The following is a 22,104-nucleotide window of genomic DNA, read 5'->3' as shown; positions in this document are numbered from 1 at the left end:
TGCCTTCCATATGGACAGAGCATTCCTCCTCCCTTTCTGCTTCGCACTGACAACCGCACTGACTGAGAGCGCAAGCTGTCCGCACACAAATAGTATCAGCTCTCCGACAACAACATGCACTCCCACTTTGCTCCCTGAAGCAATATGTTGACTTTACTGGACATTGCATTTGGGTGAAATAACAAATTCTTTTCAGTTATATAGTAGTGCTGGTGATTGACTTTTGAATAGTTTAGTTCCGGGTGTACATCATTAAAAAATACAATAATAACAAAATATAAAGGATTTAAGGAATTGATCCTTTATGCGGCACTAATTGCCTGCCATTGTCGGCACTAGATGTCCAATCCATATTGACTGGGAGAGTTAGCAGCATGAGTTAAAAACAGGGCTGTGTAATGCGTTAAAAAGAAGAAAATGACGTAAATGGAAACGTTCGATGTTGACTGATTGACAAAAATGACAAATGCCTAAGAAAAGCAAATTAAGTCGTTATCCTTGTTGAAGTCACATGCTGACAGCTTGTGGGATATTCCTCTTGACAGTGGGTCTTCTTTTAAAATGTCGCCCAAAAGTCAAAGGAAAAGCTATTTAATTCTTTGCTTTTTTTACAAAACAAATGCCAAAGAAATACTGTCGGTGGCCTGATGATGATGCTTCTTTTAAAATACGTGTTGCCAAAAATAAAAGAAAGGTTACTGCTCACTAAACTGAATTATTGTGAGCTTTTTTTTTTTTTTTTTTTAAATGTTATTTGTGGCCAGGGGGAGATCCTTTTCTATTTTGTGTCATTATAGTCAGATGATTGGGCTAGGTAAATTCGAGGGAATTAATGCACTATACTGGTCCTCCCAACTTATGGAAGACCAAATGGGACAGAATAAAATATCTAAATACATCTTTAAATAAATACTTAAATGTGTCATTAATTACCGTAATTTTCGGCGCACCTAACTACAAGCTGCCACCCACCAAATTTGACACAAAAACGGCATTTGTTCATAGATAAGCCGGACCGGACTATCAGCTGCAGCTGTCCTCACTGTATTATGAGATATTTACACCCAAAAATATTAACCGGTAACACTTTATTTGGCAGTGGCGTCATAAGACTATCATTAGCCCGTCATAATTATGACATGACACGGTCATGATCATTAATAAATGCTTATGACAAATGATATCACTTTTGAATGGATGTAAAAGATCCGAGCTGGACATAAATGGAGTTAGTGACAAAATTTGCCAGATGACACATAATGACATCTGTCATAAGCATTTATTAATGCCCATGACAGTGTCATTTCATAATTATGACGGTCTTATGACGCTGCTATCAATTAAAGTGTTACCTATTAACCCAAATAAATCAACAAATAAGCCGCTCCGGACTATTAGCCACAGGATTCATAATGAGGGAAAAATGTAGCGGCTTATAGTCCGACAATTATGGTAATTAAAATGGGAATTAAATGAATAAATGTGTCATTATTTAATTAAAATACGAGCTTAATGTAAAATCATATATAATTATTTCAATATTTAATGAATTATTTCATGGACACATTTACATGAATTTATTTTATCTGTCGAACTCACCCATTGAAGTCAGTGACTGGGACTAACGCTGATCTATGGGGCCATTTACATGGTGATGCTCTGAGAATACGACAAATTTCATATTTGCATTTATATGGTTAGGTCTCCATTCGAAGGCTGTCCCAATGGCGTACCGCAAGCAACACGTAACTTTTGCTCATTAATATTCATTACGTTAGCAATTGTGGCTTGGCGAGTCAACCTCCCGTTTGTCCCCAATGGTAAATGAATGGAAATAGTGTACGAACAAGATGTTTACTGAGCTAAACCTACCAATTCTGTCCGAAAATGATGTCCCAGGTGCCCAATTCACTGGTAAAGATGTGGAAGAACATACAAATGTTCAGTTAAAGAGATGGCTTGAGTGTCGAGGGCTGAAAAAGACAGGAAAAAGACGAGCCGACCTCATCAAGAGTTCAATAAACCAGTAACAAATTTTACTTCTAGAATTTATTTACACACCCCCCTTACTAAAGTTGCTTTTTTTACAACAGAAAAGGTAACAGTGGCTGTCAGATACCATTTTAATTTTTTCCAGATCATTCATTATCAGACAGAAGCAGCACGGCAAAACATGCTAAAACATAAGGAATGACCATGGCCCCGAACAAAATGTTTACTGCATATGACATGTCAATGGCTTCACCTTCCTGGCGTTAAACTGGTCTTTTCGACGTCCGCGCAAGTTGATCCATTCTTCACATCTTTTTCCTCCGAGTTTTTAGTTTCGGGAAACGTATGAAGAAAACATCCTTCATATGTCGTAATGTCTAGAGTCCTTTCTACAAGTTCCATAGCAGCAGTGTTTGATCGGCATGTTTATTTTTGAAAGATTACCGGAGAAAACAAGCAGTAATAAAATGGATTGTATGCAAGGGCATGTGTATAATGTCCCACTTTCACGTTACGATGGCGACGACACGGTCTAAAAGTAGCATTCGTGCGGTACGCTATTCCGCGTGAAAAGGATGTAGTATTCATGCCAGTGCAGATTTACAAGGCGATGGCCAGTGATGTACTTTGACAATGACAACCTCCTCAGACCGGAAGACAACATACTCGCCCACTCCAAGCAACGACATTTTTGTTTTGCTCCAAAAGGCAAAAAAATGGAAACATTAAACATATTTAAATTAAAAATTATTATAAAAACAGTAAATTAAAGCTGACGTTCCGCCATGTTTGATGTTTTTTAATGTGTAGTAGCAACGCTGCGCACACCTAAAGTGATGTGTGCGAGTTCTGACGTCTAAGGCGCGAGAGCTTTCCATTTATATGGTTGCAGAGCAAGCCCCGCAATCGAATCCTTCCACTTTGGAGCCCTTAATCAAATGGTTCCGTCTCCATTCGAACAATGTCGCAATTCTGTGTGAAAACGATGTAGTATTCATGCCAGGCCCTAGGGGGATGTGCAGATTTACACGGCGACAGCACTTTGAAACCAACAACCAAGTCAGCCTGGAAGACAACATACCCGTCCACTCCAAGCAATGGCATTTTTCTTTTGCTCCAAATGGCACAAAAATGGAAATAGTTAAAATATCTAAATTAAAAATATTACAAAAACAGTAAATTAAAGCCGACGTACTGCCACATTTGCCGTTTTTAATGTTTAGTAGCAGCGCTGCGCACACCTAAAGTGACGTGTGCGAGTGCTGACATCTAAGGCGCCAGAGCTTTCCATTCATATGGTTGCGGAGCAAGCCCCGCAATCGAATCCTTCCACTTTGGAGCCCTTAATCAAAGGGTTGCATTTTCGCTTTCCGTTTTCGCCATCAGCATATAAAGGCGAGGCCATTTCGCGACAGAATTGTTGCGTCTTGGTGTCGCAGCATCACTATGTAAACGGCACCTAAGTCTAATCGATTGTTGCTGTCTGTAGTCTTTCAAAACATGGCGGCTAAGGAGGATATACTTCACCTTTTTCGGGAGTTGGCGGGACATATTTTAGACCTTGCTGATGATTTGGAAGGAAATAAATAATAATAAAAATAAATTGAAATAAATGTTGAAACAAATAAAGAAATATTGAAATAGAAGCATTTTAATGAAACATTCAGTAATTGATTTAATTATGTATTGAAGTATTTGATTTTTGCATTCTTGGTCCTCCATAGTAGGAATGTCTAAGGCTGCTCTCTTGTGAGTTCCTTGTCTATAGACAAGGTGAACTAATTTGCTGCCACGGACGGTGATACAGTGGGGAGAACGAGTATTTGATACACTGCCGATTTTGCTGGTTTTCCTACTTGCAAAGCATGTAGAGGTCTGTAATTTGTATCATAAGTTCTCTTCAACTGTGAGGGACGGAATCTAATACAAAAAAACAGAAAATCACGTTGTATGATTTTTAAATAATAAATTTGCATTTAATTGCATGAAATAAGTATTTGATACATCACAAAAATTGAACTTAATATTTGGTACAGAAACCTTTGTTTGCTATTACAGATACCAAACGTTTCCTGTAGTCCTTGACAAGGTTTGCACACACTGCAGCAGGGATTTTGGCCCACTCCTCCGTGCAGATCTTCTCCAGTCTTCAGGTTTCGGGGCTGCTGCCGGGCAACATGGACTTTCAGCTCCCTCCATAGATTTTCTATCGGGTTCAGATCTGGTGACTGGCTAGGCTACTCCAGGAACTTAAGATGCTTCTTACGGAGCCACTCTTAAGTTGCCTTGGCTGTGTGCTTTGGGTCGTTGTCATGCAGACCCAGCCACGACCCATCTTCAGGGCTCTCACTGAAGGAAGGAGGTTGTCAGCCAAGATCTGGCGATATATAGCCCCATCCATCCTCCCCTCAATACAGTGCAGTCGTCCTGTACCCTTGGCAGAGAAGCAGCCACAAAAAATGATGTTTCCTCCTCCATGTTTCATGGTTGGGGTGATGTTCTTGGGGTTGTACTCATCCTTCTTTTTCCTCCAAACACAACGAACACGGTTTAGACCAAAAAGTTCAATTTTGGTCTCACCCGACCACATGACCTTCTCCCATTGCTCCTCTGGATCATCCAGATGGTCAGTGGCAAACTTCAGACGTGTCTGGACATGCACTGGCTTCAGCAGCGGGACCTTGCGTGCGCTGTAGGATTTTAATCCATGATGGCATAATGTGTTTCCGATGGTTTTCTTCGAGACTGTGGTTCCAGCTCTTTTCAGGTCATTGACCAGGTCTTGCCGTGTAGTTCTGGGCTGATCCCTCAGCTTCCTCATGATCAGTGATGCCCCACGAGGTGAGATCTTGCATGGAGCCCCAGAACGAGGCAGATTGACCGTCAACTTGAACTTCTTCCATTTTCTAATAATCGCTCCAACAGTTGTTACCTTCTCACCAAGCTGCTTGCTTATTTTCCTGTAGCCCATCCCAGCCTTGTGCAGGTCTATTATTTTATCCTTGATGTCCTTACACAGCTATTTTGGCCATTGTGGAGAGGTTGGAGTTTGTTTGTTTGAGCATGTGAACAGATGTCTTTTATACAGGTAACAAGTTCAAACAGGTGCAGTTAATTCCGGAAATGAGTGGAGAACAGGAGGGGTTCTTAAAAAGAACTAACAGCCGAAATATTTACTAGTTGGTAATGTATCAAGCACTTTTTTCATCCAGTTAAATACAAATTTATTATTTAAAAATTATACAATGTGATTTTCTGGATTTTTGTACTAGATTCCGTCCCTCACAGTGAGAGAACTTATGATACAAATTACAGACCTCTACATGGCTTGCAAGTGGGAAAACCAGCAAAATCGGCAGTGTATCAAATACTCGTTCTCCCCACTGTAGATGTCCGATCCACACTCAGTGGGAGGGAATGATCAGTCAAAATGAATTGAATGTCCATTGCCATCAATGGCAGTGACTGAGTTAACCAGAACAAATTATCCCTGTAAGTGTCATGAGACTACTGTCCGCTTTATTTGTTAATTCTATACTAAGGGGCAGTTTACATGGTGACTCTGCGACACCAAGACGCAATGACTGTGTTGCGGGATGGCCTCCTTTTTATATGATGTTGGCGAAAACGGAAGGCGAAGACGCAAACCTTTGAATCCGGGCGCTAAAGTGGAAGGATTCGATTGCTGGGGCTTGAGGGGGCTTCTTCCGCATCCATATCAAAGGAAAGCTTCCGCGTCGATAATGTCAGCTCTTGCAGACGTCACATTGACCGTGCGCAGCGGTACTACTAAACATTAAAAACAGCAAATATGGCAGTACGTCGGCTTTAATTTACTGTTTTTATAATATTTTTAATTTAAATATTTTAAATGTTTTCATTTTTGTGCCTTTTGGAGCAAAAGAAAAATGCCATTGCTTGGAGTGGACGGGTACGTTGTCTTCTGGGCTGAGTAGGTTGTTGGTTTCAAAGTGCTCTCACCTTGTAAATCTGCACTGCCCTCTAGGGCCTGGCATGAATACTACATTGTTTTCACGCAGAATTGCGACATTGTTCGAATGGAGACGGGACCATATAAATTTGAAATTTGTCGTATTCTCGGAGCGTCACCATGTAAACTGCCCCTCAAACTCAGTCCTGTTACTTTCACTGAAGAACACAAGTGGAGCATGAGTGATGTCAAATGTCTGGCAGAATGTTAATAACACATATTTTATTTATGGAAGCTCCCATGCACTAATGTCCCACAGTCTTGACATCGCTTGTCTCTTCATCGCTGTGTCACCACCACCAACACATTCAAGTTGAATTCAGCTTCTACAATCCTCCTTTTCCCCGCTCTGTCAAAGAAAAATGTCATTTCTCTTTCAAATCTCTTGCTCGACAATTTGTCTGAAGGCTCCTGCATGGATAAAATGCGAAACATTTAGAATACGCAAATGAGTTGCTGCTATGTATGGAAAAAAATGGAACTGGGTGTTAAAATGGGAATTTCCCCCTTGAGGGACTTTAAAGGGTTTCTTCATGCATGAATACTAATGAAGCTAAGATTTCCATATTTACCTTACATATGAATTAAAAAGGAGGAGGGTTTAGTCATTTCTCATCAGAATTGTACTTACTTTTATACTGTGTAATACGTGATTCTATTTTTGCATATTTTCTATTTCTCCCTGTCACTTTGCGCTGTTGACATGCGCTGTCGTAAAGGAAGCAAGACTTGGAGGGCAATTTTTGAAGACGAATTTGTGTTTTTCATGAAAAGTCACATAAACGGTTGCAAAATGAATAGAAAATGTAGACAAGGTAATGTTTTTTTGTTAGAAATAATTCTTCAACCTACTTTCGGCAAAGAATGCTCCATTTGCAGCAATTACAGCATTGCAGATCTTTGGCATTCTAGCTTTTAATTTGTTGAGGTCATCTGGAGAAATTTCACTCTAAACTCCCAGGTGCCATAAACTGGATTGGCTTGATGGGTCGTCAAGATGCTCCAACAATAGCTCAATGGGGTTAAGATTGGGTGATTAGTATTTATTTATCTTCCGTGCCGCTTATCCTCACGTAGCAGGGGTGTCGGAGCCTATTCCAGTAGGAGGCGGGGTACACCCTGAACTAGTTGGAAATCAATCGCCGGGAACAAAGAGACAACCAACCGTTCACACACTGTTCAATCAGCCTACCATGCATATTTTTGAGAAGCCTTGATTTTAGTTGAATGAACTCGTTTAGAAGTGTACTTTAGGAAGGAAGTGCTAAATAACTACAGTAATTTTCGGACTATAAGCCGCTACTTTTTTCCCTCATTAGTAATCCTATGGCTAATAGTTCAGTGCAGCTTATTTGTTGATTTATTTGGGGTAATAGGTAACACTGTATTTGACAGCATTGTCATAAGACCATCATAATTATGAGATGACATTATCATGCGTACTATACTGAATGCTTATAACTTATGTCATTGTCATCCGCCAAATTATGTCACTAACTCCATATATGTCCAGTTTACAACTTTTACATCCATTCAAAAGTGAGATAATTTCACAGATGACACTAAATGACATCTTTTATAAGCATTCATTAATCCTCACGACAGTGTCGTGTCATAATTATGATAGTCTTATGACAGTCTTATGGCACCACTGTCAAATAAACTGTTACCAAACCTTAACTAGCAATTAACTCATTCACTCCCAGCCATTTTCACCAGAGCAAGGCCCTTCGCTCCCGGCTGTTTTTCTGGATTTTGACTAATTTTGCAAGGCCCACAGAAAATTCTGTTCTATTGCTATATAAACATGGAACCCATCAAAGGAAAGATTAGACTCTCTTTCAGCAGAAAACAAAGTAAGTTCATATCTTTTTCCATTCTTTAGAAATCAGCATTAGAAAGTAGCTTAGTTTGAGCAATTTTCCAATTTCTGATGAAAAAACAGAGAAAATGAGCTTTTTGTAAATGCATACATTTCAAACATAACTTTGATTTTAACAAAGCTATTTTTGCATTATTTAATCACAAACATCTGAATAATGTTTTCCTTTTACAAAATACCATGACCAACCAGACAAATAGAGCTTTTGATAGCAAAGTAACAATTTATTTACACATGACTACTGAGAGATGACGCTCTGTCGCCGAGGTGACGACGTTGTCGCCACGTCAGCCGTGTAAACTTTTCCCTCATCGTTGTCTGTCTCACAAGGATGGATTATTTTTGCGTCTCTGCGGGATCTGCTCGGCGAGCCGCTGCACTGGGAGTCCCACTCGTTTTGCTCGGTCGTCCAGCGCCTGGCCTCCCAGGCGTGCTCTCGGTTGTTTTGTTTGGTCGGATCGCCTCCTGGCATCATGCCACCAGCGCTCTGACCGTGTTGCCCGGCCGTTCATTGCTGTTGAATCGGGTTGCGGCTCTTACAAAATGCGCTACTGCTACTGGAGCCTTGTTTTTTTCTCAGATATATCGCAAGCTATAGATGCTTCTTGTAAAAAAAAAAACACAAAAGACGTATAAGTACGTTTTTTGGACAATGACGCATTTAAAAATAGAACATATTTATATGTTTAGGGGAGCAAATGAGTTAATGATACAACTCGAACAGTAAATAATTAAATAACTAGCGCAGACATGAATTTTGTCTGTAGCGCCGCACTGCATGTTAGGAGGCATGTTGGACGACAGCAGCGTTGGAAGCAGAGGTTGACTGTCTCCCCCAAGGGATCAGTGATGGCCAAATGAAGCTTCTTGAAGCAATGAAGCTTTGCAGTAAATTGGGTCAAAGTTTAATTATGTTTCATTTGGCCTTATGACAGTCTTATGATGCCGCTGTCAAATAAAGTGTTACCAGTAAATATCTTTTGGTGTAAATATCCCATAATATAGTGAGGACAGCTATGCCTAATCCTAGTCCAGTGTGGCCTATCTATGAACAAATGCTGTTTTCATGTCAAATTTGGTGGGTGGCAGCTTATAGTCAGTAAGTATGGTAAGTATAGTCAGTAACAACGATATTTTTCCTGTTTAACCACACATCTAGCTTGAAAAAAGTTGTAGCACAAATACAACAAAAAGAAAAGTATATTATCTCTTCCCATTGAACTAATACAGTGCATTTCCCTCAACTACTAGTATTGCCCTTTAGGCAGTAGTGACTGTTTAATGTCAAGCAACATCCATTGAAGCAACCGTGTAGCCTCTTTCATTTAATCATTTATGGCACGAAGCGACGGCTACTCTTTTTGCTCCGTTTGCTCTCAGCATGATGCACATATGTTCGACCATATAGGGCGTGCAAATAAGTCCCCCCGAGGATTCGCGTGTGTGTGTGCGTGTATCCCACGTGTGATGCTTTTGTAAGGTTTAAAACTCTGACTTTGTATTGTGATTCAATTTTGTTTCAGTTCACCGGCACGGTAATACACGTGGTCAAGGCTAAGTGAGAATTCATTATGCGACTGAAGGTCCTGGCGTAGCAGTGTGTTAACGGCGTAAGTCGTGTACTATGAGTGCTCAGTGGCGCGTGGATAAGCCGCTAATGTAGCAAAGGATTTTTTTGTGTTAAAAACAATGTCTGCCTGCAGCTGTTAGTTTGGGGAATATTCCTCTCCAAAGACTCGTCACGGCTGGATTCCTTTTTTTCCCACCCGTGTTGCGCTTCTGGGTTGGAACTATTTTGGCGAGAAATACGTGGATGAATACAGTTCTTATTCTGTAAAATTCATCTGCACTATGTACTGACATTTATAGCTGTGCTGATTATGCAATGATTGTCAGACATCCATCCACCCAGCCATCTTTTTCCGCTTATCTGAGTTCGCAGAGATTCCCAGAATTCTTCCTCCCCGGTCGCTTTGTCCAGCTGTCCCACAGGGATCCTGTGCCATTCCCAGGGCAGTCTAGACACAAACAATACAGTAAAGCTACACAAACACAAGTCTGCACCAGTGTTGTTTTTGGCAGCCATTTTAATTTTCGTCTTAAGTCTTTTGGACGAAAATACTTATTAGTCTTAGTCATATTTTGGTAATTTCATAATGTGTTAGGCTTCTATTAGTTTTTGTCGGTGAATACTCAAAAGGTTTCGTCTACTTTTAGCCAACGAATGCTCAAAATGTTTTCATCTGTTAAAAATGTAATGTTTTACTCCAAACATTAATAAAGGTTTCCAACAATTTTGAATGAACATTGACAAATGAATACATATGTTTAGACAGTGCAAATACGGGTTAAAGCATGTGTGCTGCCCGAATGCTCTTCCCGTAACATAACATGCTAAAGTTAGCGGTGCAAACAGCTAAAATATTAGCCTGAAATCGGCACTCCATTTACACCAAAATGTGGAAAATATATATTAAAATTATAATGGATTATTTGCTGAAAGAAATTGTATGCCAATTATATCTTAAATTGACTTGTTGCAATTTACTTTTGAATAAATATCAGTGGAGCGAACGTTTAGGTGCCGCTTCAGATTAGTATATGCTGCCACCCAGTTTGTGGTCCGCGGTCTTCCCACCGGGACAATGCGCTCCATTCTTCTTTCGGTCTGATTGTATCTTAAACCTAAACATATATCATAGTGCTGATGCAGCCATTATCACCTTTCACCTTTGTGTGTACTGCCTCAGGCAGGGACACGTGCAGTACACAAGGGCGTAGTTTTGCATAGGGACGGTAGGGACATAACATTATCAACCAGGATGCTCAAGTTGTCCCCACCAACTTTTAAGCAACTTTGTTTGCATTTTATAATGAGTTCAGTTATATACGGTAGGTAATTTAGATCGCCTTTCCATATGTCATAAGGATACAATTGACCCTACCATTATTAAGGGACTTATTTTAATTATGTTCAGACTTATATTTACCCCTGTAAGTAATGTAAAAAGACGTCAATGTTATGGAGGTGGGGAACACACCACTAATTTTGCTTCTGAAATTTTGCTAGAACCTGCACCAGAGTTTGCATAACATTAAACTGTGTGAATTTGCCAACCTGCAAAACTCGAGCAGGAAGCTGCTCTTAGAGAGAAGTGTCCTCCACTTTTGTATGTATTTTCTGCTGCTAACGTTAATTAAACTGTGAGGAATGTAGTGATCCGAGGTTTACCCCCTTCTACCCGATTTGTATATTTGTTTTGTTTATGTCGTCTCAAAGCAACACTTGGTAACGTTTCAGTTTTGGTCGATTTTAGCGACGCTGGTGGGCAAGGCTAATTTATTTATATAGCACAATTCAACACAAGGCAATTCAAAGTGCTTTACATCACATAAAGATCATAAAAATCACATTACATCAATAGAACGTAAAAACAAAGACAATCGAAACAGGAAATAAAATTATACATAAAAATCTCATTTAGTCATGAATAGAATAACAAAAATAATAAATAAATACTACTACTACTACTACTACTAATAATAATAATTGAAATCAGCAATGGAAAATACATTGAAATATATAGACAGTTATGGATATGCTGTGCTAACCAAAAGCCTATTTAGCCCTTATTTAAAGGAGCTAACAGTTTGAGCATACTTCAGACGTTCAGGTAACTTGTTCCAGAGGTGAGGAGCATAATACAAAAAGCAAAAGTGGTAGTTTTTTGAAGACGGCGTTTCCCATGAGGACCAGCGCATGAGTGCACAGTGTCTTCCTATAAGGGGCGTAACAGAAAATAATGGTGGTATAACTCACTGGTATAATTCAATACAGATTTATTTTGCAGTTATCAGTTAGCCTATCAATTAATTAGGTTCATATTTGTGAGAAATATAGCCCTGACCCCCGCTTACCCAATCTATCTGGTCTTATTAATGTCCTGTCCCCAGCAAAAATTGTGCATGCATGCTATGCTGTTATATCATCCCTACCAATGTTGAACCCAAACCTACACCCTTGGCAGTACATGTCACATGAGTGACACGACCAAACGTGGATACAATGCAGACTGACTACGCGTACAATAAGCAAATGAAACTTATGTCGCATTTTCGTCTCGTCAGACAAAAACTGGCCATCATTTCAACAAGTTACTACCATCCAAGACACGTTTTTGGCTCGTTAATTTGTCACCGAAGCATTTTCATAACCTCATCGTTAACAAAAACAACACAGCTATGCACTAAGCAAAGATGTGATTTAGACCAAGTAATTTGGTGGACATTTGCAAGGGTGTGCTTTGAAACAAGGACAGTATGTGACAGCATACAGTCATGTGAACAATTCGGACACCCCTATTAAATATTCAGTTCTTTATTAAGAAATTTTCACATATTAATATCTGATTTGATTTTCTTTATCTCTGCAAAAGAAAGTGATTTAGTTGCAGGCAACAAAAATTCACATTGTTATACTCAATAAACCAAATACTTAAACAAAAATAGATACCGGTATTCTAACTGAGGAAAAAGTTAGGACACCCTACCACCTAATAGCTAGTGTTATCCCCTTTGGCTGAAATGACTTAAGTCAGACGCTTTTTGTAGCCATCTACCAGTCTTTGACATCGGTCTGAAGAAAATTTGACCCCACTCCTCAACGCAGAATACTTTCAGCTGTGAGATGTTTGAGAGGTTTCTTGCATGTACAGCCCGTTTCAAGTCACCCCACAGCATCTCAATGGGATTAAGATCTGGGCTTTGACTTGGCCATTCCAGGACTCTCCATTTCTTCCTTTTCAGCCAGTCCTTTTGTGGATTTACTGGTATATTTTGGGTCATTGTCATGTTGCAGGGTCCAGTTTCACTTCAGCTTTAATTTGTTCACAGATGATCTCACATGTTTGTCAAGCACCCTCTGATACACGATAGAATTCATGGTGGATTCTATGATGATTAGCTGGCTAGATCCTGCTGCAGCAAAGCATCCCCAAACCATGAGACTTCCACCGCTATGCTTCACAGTTGGTATGAGGTCCTTTTCCTGGAATGCTGTATTGGGTTTATGCCAAACATGTCGTCTGTTCTGGTGTCCAAATAATTATATTTTAGATTCATCGGTCCAAAGAACGTTATTCCAGAAGTCCTGGTCGTTGTCTACATTCACTCTGGCAAACTTCAGTCTAGCTTTCATGTTCTGCTTGGAGTGCAAAGGTTTCCTCCTTGCACACCTCCCATGAAGGTTAAACTTGTGACGTCTCTTTCTGATTGTAGAGGAATGCACTTTCACATCAACAGTAGCAAGAGCCTGTTGTAGGTCCCGTGATGACATTTTAGGGTTTTTGGAGACTTCTCTTAGCATCTTGCGGTCTGATTTCAGGGTGAACTTGCTTGGACGGCCAAACCTGGGCAGGTTGGCAGTTGTTTTGAATGTCCTCCACTTGTAGACTATTTTCCGGACAGTAGAATGGCGGATTTTCTTTTCTTTTGAGATCTTTTGAAATCCCCTAAAAGACCCATAAGCATCTACAATCTTCTTTCTGAAGCCCTCAGACAGCTCCTTTGATCTCACCATGGTGTTTTCTCTCACTTCAACAGTCAGGGGCTCATCAAACTAAATGTGAGGTTTAAATATGACAAGCCTCCTTCAAAACACTGGGTAAAGATTTTCTAATCATGTGCACCTGATGTTATACACTTGTGTGTGAGTTTAGCCGTTTTAAGTGGGATTGAATGTGGGGGTGTCTTAATTTATTCCTCAAGAGAAATTGGATTGATTTAAAATGACGTTTTACAGAAAGTTATAAAAAATATTTTTTTCCCGTTTTGATTCTTCAGTTCTATTACTTGAACCTCTCAAGATTCTTAAAATTGATATTAAATATCCATATGACCAAATGTGTTAGAAAACACACAGGCTTCCCTAGGGTGTCCTAATTTTTTTCACATGACTGTATTGCTATCTTTTACACAAATAAGCAGGCTTCTTCAAATTCCCTTTAACAAACAACAAAGCGTTTGTTGGCACAGTTCTTCCCTTGATGGAATTAGAATCCGGTTTGTTCAGTGGATATCTTGTATGTGTGCAACCTTTTCTGGCAGTTTAATAAAAGTGTCACTTTCACCGCGTTTGTCCACAGGCAACTCCCTCTCCGTGTCAATACATCATTCATAGTGAAGACAGGTCTTTCAGATTCCAAAACATGTGCAACGTGGTAGGCACCAGCTCGAAATTGACCTGGTGTTTTGTATTGCAAAATGACACATTGTCCTCTCGCGTAGAATATACAGTTATCGTTTTAATTTTCCTTGTTTATTTACAACCACTACTACAAAGTAACATATGGACACATTCCTATTTCTGATACAGTACTGTGTTTTATGGTGGTCGATATTCCCTTGAGTGTGTATTTGTCGACGTGATGGGGCTTTGGTGGAGTCATAGAGCAAATGAATCATTAGGAAGTGTCGGCATATGTACCGGCACAGTTGGTTGAAAGTATTAATGTTTCATAGGGCTTCTATAATATAGACTCCAATTCACATGTGACCGTAAAAAGGAGAAGCGTTACAAAAAACAGATGAATGGAAAAAATGTTTGGTGTGCTTTATTGTCTTTTTTAATACGAAATGATATTAATTCGTAATTTCAATGTTGCAAGGAGAACAAATGTTGAATTGCATTGAACCTATTAAATAATTCATTGAGATGTTATGTGTATATCGTCACGTGTAAGCCTCATTACTGCATTAAATTGAGAACCACTTGTGTTGTCCCAGAGCACAGAATCAAGTGAACAGTATTTCCTTTTGTTGAACCCTATACAGGGCATGTGAATATTTTTGTTCACTTTAAAAAAAAAAAAAAAAAAAAAAAAAAAAGGTAACCCAATCCAGAACATCCACATACATGGACATCACATTTTGTGTTATATAGGCTATAATATTAATATTTGGAATACATGTGTGGTTACCATGATCCTAAATAAATGAATAAATAAGCAACACACCACCCCAGTCACACTCTTATCTGACATTTCTTCCCCTATCCCCTCCCCACATGGTGCCTCCTTTGTAAGAATAGTCATATGAAAATAGCAATGCTACTTATATTAGGTAGCATACAGTATACATATGTATATGTACAGTGTACCACAAAAGTGAGTACACCCCTCGCATTTCTGCAGATATTTAAGTATATCTTTTCATGGGACAGCACTGACAAAATGACACTTAGACACAATGAAAAGTAGTCTGCATGCAGCTTATATAAAAGAGTTAATTTATTTTCCCCTCAAAATAACTCAAAATATAGACATTAATATCTAATTCCCTGGCAACAAAAGTGAGTACACCTCTTTGGGAAAAAGTACATCCCTAAAGGTGCAAATTAAGTACTGCTCGTCATTTTCCCTCCTCGTTACAAGAGTGCTGTCAGCATTGCTGCAGAGATTGAAGAGGTTGGGGGGGGGGGGGGGGTCATTCCCACCAACATGCTTGACTGTAGGCATGACACACGTATCTTTGTACTCCTCACCTGGTCGCCGCCACACGTGCTTGAGACCATCGGAACCAAACAAATTAATCTTCGTCTCATCAGACCATAGGACATGGTTCCAGTAATCCATGTGCTTTGTTGACATGTCTTCAGCAAACTGTTTGCGGGCTTTCTTGTGTACCGTCTTCAGAAGAGGCTTCCTCATGGGGTGACAGCCATGCACACCAATTTGATGTAGAGTACGGTGTATGGTCTGAGCACTAACAGGCTGACCCCCCACCTCTTCAATCTCTGCAACAATGCTGAGAGCACTCCTGTAACGAGTCACATGACATAATCGATGGAAAATGACAAGCAGTACTCAATTTGGACATTTAGGGATGTACGTAGTTCTCATGCGGTATACTCACTTTTGTTGCCAGGGGTTTAGATATTAATGGCTATATTTGGAGTTATTTTGAAGGGAAAATAAATTAACGCCATTATACAAGCTGCACACAGACTAATTTTCATTGTGTCAAAGTGTCATTTTGTCAGTGTTGTCCCATGAAAAGATACTTGAATATCTGCAGAAATGCGAGGGATATACTCCCTTTTGTGATACACTGTATATTTAGTCACGTAAACAGTTTTCTGTTCAGCTTTATTCTCTGAATAAACAACACAATATAAACAACCAGATTTGGAGGACACCAAATCCCCATATTAAAACTGTTTCAGCCTCTAAAGATGGTCTGATTTACCGTTTTCTATCTCTAATCAGCCTAACAGGACAGGTTAATTAAAACGGGATTGGTCATCGCCGCCAATGACAACCAATAAGTTTACTCATCAAAGTATCATATATACTGTCCAACTAAAACAACAACACTGAATGTTGATCCCCTTGTTTCCCTTTGAAACAAATCTCCACGCTGCTGCCCTCTGCTCGTCCTCTGCTCCTCTTCTCGGATAAGGCCGGGATTCATTATGCTAATTGACTTCACTTCTTCCAGGAACGCTGGCAGAGCTTATAGCCCTCTCGCCACTTTTCCTTGCACTCCTTCTATTCTCTCTCTCTCTCACTCTGTCTTGCTCTCCCTCTCCCCCATACAAAGACATTTATTTGCATGGCCATGCACCCATGGGATCAAATGACTGTTTTAAAATCCCTCATGTTCTCGCTCCAGCTCCTTCTGTAATGCTTTGCCTTCTTCTCCTCAACACAGCCTGTTTGTTCTGTGCTCATCGCATTCACCCAAATGGTTGCTTCTGTAAATACCCAGACATGCATTTTACTTTGTTTATTTTATGTCGACAAAAAAGAGCAGTGTGTCAGAGCTTCCTTGTACTTTACAACTAATGAAAAGGATACATTCCGTGCAAAGCAAATAACGAGCAAATTCTTGTTTGTGTGCTCAATGCAATGGATTTAAATGAAATGTATTGACTTTGCGCAGTACTAATTGGAGTTGTGTTTGAAAACTCGCAGTCTAAAATGCCAACTGGTGCCCCTCTGAAGGTTTTATTTACATTTAAAAACAGGAGGTGATATTTGACCCAGTTGTGTGCAATTGAAATGAATGTTAACGGCGTGTGTCGACACATGTGGATGGATCACTCTATGATTATGCTGCTATACAGGGGCTTTGATTTCACTTTGTTAGGCTCACCTCCGTAAACCTTAGAAGATGATTGATGATGATTGTGGTTGCACTTTGCAGGGGCGTAGAATGGCGCTGAATTGGATTACTGTTGTTATATCATTTCATATTGCTAAGTAAGATGAGAAGATGGGAGTTCAACACTCCTCTGAATTTTGAGGGGGACATATTACTTCATGTACCAACTGGTTCAACAACACTGTTAGTTATGTGCAAAAATATTGAGTTAAATTGGTGTGTTTGACTAAATAGAATTAAGTGAAAGTGGTTCACAAAAAGTCAATGTCATGTCTAAGTAGATTTAATAATAATAATAATAATAATATCACTAAATAAATAAAACCATGGTTTTTGTATGAGGGTGTGCAAGACGGTAATGAAAACATTTTTGGGTATTTAGTTTTCCTGATGAAAAAAAGGGTAAATATTTGTATCATTTCCTCTAAATGAATAATTTTGAGCACTGTTTTACATATGATAATAACAAAAACATCAGCTGCTAGAGTATGCTTGTATCGCGAAATACGATTAATACTTTTGGATGTAATTTGTCACTTTCATGTTTCATTTAAAATTTGAAATCCATTTGGGAATTACAGTATTTTTTGGACAATAAATCTTACCTGAGTCACACCAGTCAAAACAATGTACATTGAAGAGGAAAAATAAAAAAACATGTAAGCCACATTTGATTGTAAACTGCATTCCAATGGGATTTTAATTTAATCTGAGATGAAAAACAAACCTTAAACATTGAACATTTTAGTATTTACAATGACTAGATCAGGCTAAATATGCGTACCATAACAGTTATTCCATTAAACTCTTTCCCAGGCAAAATATAACTACCTTACTTTAACTTTGCCAAACTTTCGATAGGACTCCATATCACTTCCATATATCTCTTGACGTTAGTTTTCATCAATAGTATGTCAGTGTGGGGAAAAAAAACATACAGTGGTATGAAAAAGTATCTGAACCTTTTGGAATTTCTCACATTTCTGCATAAAATCACCATCAAATGTGATCTGATCTTTGTCAAAATCATACAGATGAAAGAAACAGAGTCGGCTTTAACTAAAACCACCCAAACATTTATAGGTTTTCATATTTTAATGATCATATAACAATGACAGTGGGGGGAAAAATAAGTAAGTGAACCCTCTGCTTAAGGAGACAAAGAGCATGGATGTTCATCAATCGACAGTCAGAGAAGTTGTCCACAAATGGAGAGAGTTTGGCACTGTTGCTTCTCTTCCAAGGAGGGGCTGTCCACCAAAGATGACGCCAAGAGTTCAGCGCAGAATACTTAGAGAGGTAAAAAAAAGAACCCTGTGTCTGCTAAAAACTTACAGAAATCACTGACACAGTCCAATATCTCTGTGCACACATCAACTATATGTAAAACTAAGGCCAAGAATAGTGTTCATGGGAAGACTCCACGGAGGAAATCACTGCTGTCTAAAAAAACATTGTTGCTCGTTTAATGTTCGCAAAATGGCGCTGGGACACTCCACAGACGTTTTGGCAAAATATTTTGTGAACTGATAAAACCAAAGTTGAATTTTTTTGGGAGACACACAACGTCATGTGTGGAGGAAAAATGGAACATCTCACCAACATCAACACCTCATCCCCATTTTTAAGCATGGTGGAGGGAGCAACATGATTTGGAGCTGTTTTGCTTCCTTAGGGCCTGGACAACTGGCAATCATTAATGGAAGAATGAGTTCAAAAGTTTATTGGGATGTTTTGCAGGAAAACCCAAGGCAGTTGAAGCTAAAAAGAGGATGGGTGCTACAACAAGACAATGATCCAAAACACAGAAGTAAATCAACTTCAGAATGGTTTCAGAAGAACAAAATACACGTTCTGGAGAGGCCAAGTCAAAGTCCAGACTTGAACCCCATTGAGATGCTGTGGTATGACCTAAGGACAGAGATTCATGCCAGACATTCCAGGAATCTGACTGAACTACAGCAGTTTTGTAGATAAGAATGTTCAAAGATTAGTCCTGGTAGATGTGCTTATTTTTCCCTCTTCTGTCATTATTTGCGCACTATCCTCATTAAAATAAGAAAACCTATAAATGTTTGGGTGGTTTTAGAGAAAGCAGACACTGTTTTTTCATTTGTGTGATTTTGACAAAGATCAGATGATATTTGATGTTTATTAAATGCAGAAATGTGAGAAATTCCAAAAGGTTCAGATACTTCTTCATACCACTGTATGTTGACTTTATTCAGGTAGTTTCCTTTCTTTGTTTGTCCCTAACAAAAAACAAAAAGAGGGAGGAATGGACTGACTAACATTAACATTAAGTGATATTTATAGTCCAGAAAATTTAGTACAAATCGCTTTGATAGACAGCTGGATAAGTGCATGACTACTGTAAATTCTTACATATTTTTTTTTAAAGAAGCATTTGTGAATTAACACGAGATAATAGACTAATTTTTACTCACAGGCATGGTTAATTCATCCTTCGCTTTAGCTCTTTCCATATTGACCCAAGCACTCGCTGCGTGTCTCCTCTTCCTCCCTTTTGATTTCCCAATATTCCCTGCAGGCTGACGGTAAAGTGGTTGATGGCAGCCTACTGGGAGATCCCAACGGTGTAGACCCCGCACCGGGGCGAGGGAAAGAGTCTGGGAAATGGCAGAAACCGAGGTTCTCTCGCAAAGCTCTGATGAAGTGCTGCCTGGTCAAGTGGATTATCGCCAGCACGCAGCCTCAGGACAAAGGTAGGAGGGAGACCGAGTCGATTCTGTTTGTTAGGATGTGCTGACTTCTAAAGAGGCGATGAACCAACAGTTTGACTGACAAGGTGTTAATTGATTACTGATTTGCGTAACCTTCGCGAAGGAGGGCAGCCACTCATTGTGCTGCTCAGCTGACCTCAGCGTCAAGTACCAGGGGATATCACTCAGTGGCTAAGCCCATTTATCAAAATGATTCTATGCCACTTGCTCGTAAACTCACAAGGTGGAATTTACTCTCAGGGCTCTCATTAACCCTGCCGTCTGTTAAATTGGACTCCTGCGCTCAGTTATCACAGTGCGTCCCCTAGTGGTGCCAAGAATGGAGTTAATGTTATTGGATGTCCCCACTTCTCTTGCTTAATGGCAGATTGTATTTTTTCTGTTGAACTGTTCCCATGAGTCTTAATAACATGAACTGTGCTACTACTGTATGTCCAGTAAAGTCCTTTCATACTGTATATCGTGCGTATATCGTGGGGTTTAACCTGGGTTCGATCGACACTCAAGGGTTGAGTAAGGCAAAGGCAGGGGTCGGGGACCTACTGTATGTCTCGTGAGCTATTTCTGGCTGTTTTGATGAGTGCATCTAGCTCTCCACTAACTCGTAAGCTCGCTTGATATGAACGAACTGTGATTAGCTTATGGTGCATTCACACATTGATCTAGGACACTTCAAACGTACGTCGCAAAAATATGGTTCAATTCGGTGCCCATTGCGGATTGCGCAGAAAGGGGCATTAGAGATCTCAGCCAGAAGCCAGTCTCTCCCAACTTAATGTGTATACAAATATATGTGTGGGGGCAAACTTAATCCTGAAAGTGAAATTGCTGCTACCCCTAGTCTCATAGGCACACAATCGGTTTAACTTTCATGACTTTTTTGCCTGTCAAATTGTCGCATCAAAATGCGTGATTCCCCCCCGACTCTAACAGAACAAAGAATATATATATATATATATATATACACACACCCCCACACACACACATACATATGTATACATACATACACGTGTGTATATATACACACATACACATATATATATATACATATATATGTGTGTGTGTGTGTGTGCGCGTGTGTGTGTGTATCTATATATATATATATATATATATATATATATATATATATATATATATATATATATATATATATATATATATATATATATATATATATATATATATATATATATATATATAAATACAGTGGGGAGAACAAGTATTTGATACACTACCAATGGGAAAGCCCATTGACAGTGTATCAAATACTTGTTCTCCCCACTGTATATATATGTATATATATATAGGGGTGTAACGGTACACAAAAAAATCTCGGTTCCGTACGTACTTCAGTTTTGAAGTCACGGTTCGGTTCATTTTCGGTACAGTAAGAAAACAAAATGAAAAATGTAAATGTGCTCGTTGTTTATTAAACACCTTTGTGCTTTTAAACAATAGGAACATTAGCCAATACAAAGCTAGAATTCTGCTCAAAAAGTAGCAGGTATTTAAAGATAATCCAACAACAATTTGCCTTTCAGACCCCGCGTACTGGTCAGCTTTCTTTCTGAAAGAAGAAAAAACAAGTCCTGTACTAAAGAGAAAAGCAATCCCAATTGCGAAGATTTTAACATGTATTTTACAAATGAAATGCCTTAATGAATGTTTTTTTTTTTCTTATGAACGGTTTTCAAAAGCTTTATTGGTGGATTGGTGGAAGTTAAAGTGCCACTCAGAAATTAATAAATTTAATTGTGTAAGCATGATCTGTGTATTATTCTTATTATTTAATTACAGGTGTTTTAGCTCATTTCAATTTATTTTATTTAAATGGGCTATTATTTATTTTTTTATGTGTTTATATTTTACACATGTGATGTATTCATTTATATTGTATATTTTATGTTGTATAACTTAAGTTCCAATGTGAATATTAGTTCCTACTTGTTTTGTTGTGGTAGGAGGGTTTTGTATTAAACACGGGGCCGTGTTGGTTATTATAGCAGAGAAGACAGCAGTAAATCAACAAAGACAAGTCAACTGTGCCCCGATCTACCACTCAAGAGATCTGATGGACTCAAAAAGTCAGTTACGATTGCATATTAGTTTGAAAATCGACCGGATCCACCGTATTTTTACACGAGTGACTTCCGGTCTGCCCGTTCCTAGCTACTGGTAGTAGTATTGACACAGGAGGGTCGCGTCTCGCGTGCGTCGTGTTGAGACGCTTCTGAGCCACTTCTGGGACGCATCTAACACGCAGCCGCACTGTGACTGGTGTGCATTGGCTGATTGACTTTAACGCCCGCATTTCAATGCGTTCTCGCGGCGGC

General features: G+C 39.2%; 1 protein-coding gene across 1 annotated transcript in view; it reads left to right on the top strand.

Moving 5' to 3' along the window:
• Nucleotides 1–22,104, top strand: part of LOC130913368 (calsenilin) — an 86,242-nt gene that overhangs the window by 12,298 nt on the left and 51,840 nt on the right. The window contains exon 3 of the mRNA XM_057831938.1: nt 19,579–19,753. Within this exon, the coding sequence (XP_057687921.1) occupies nt 19,579–19,753 (175 nt within the window). The remainder of the gene's footprint in view (nt 1–19,578; nt 19,754–22,104) is intronic.

This window comes from Corythoichthys intestinalis, chromosome 3, assembly GCF_030265065.1.
Source record: "Corythoichthys intestinalis isolate RoL2023-P3 chromosome 3, ASM3026506v1, whole genome shotgun sequence".
Lineage (NCBI taxonomy): Eukaryota > Metazoa > Chordata > Actinopteri > Syngnathiformes > Syngnathidae > Corythoichthys > Corythoichthys intestinalis.
The sequence above is the reverse complement of the archived record's forward strand: the minus strand, read 5'-3'. Positions and strand labels throughout refer to the sequence as shown.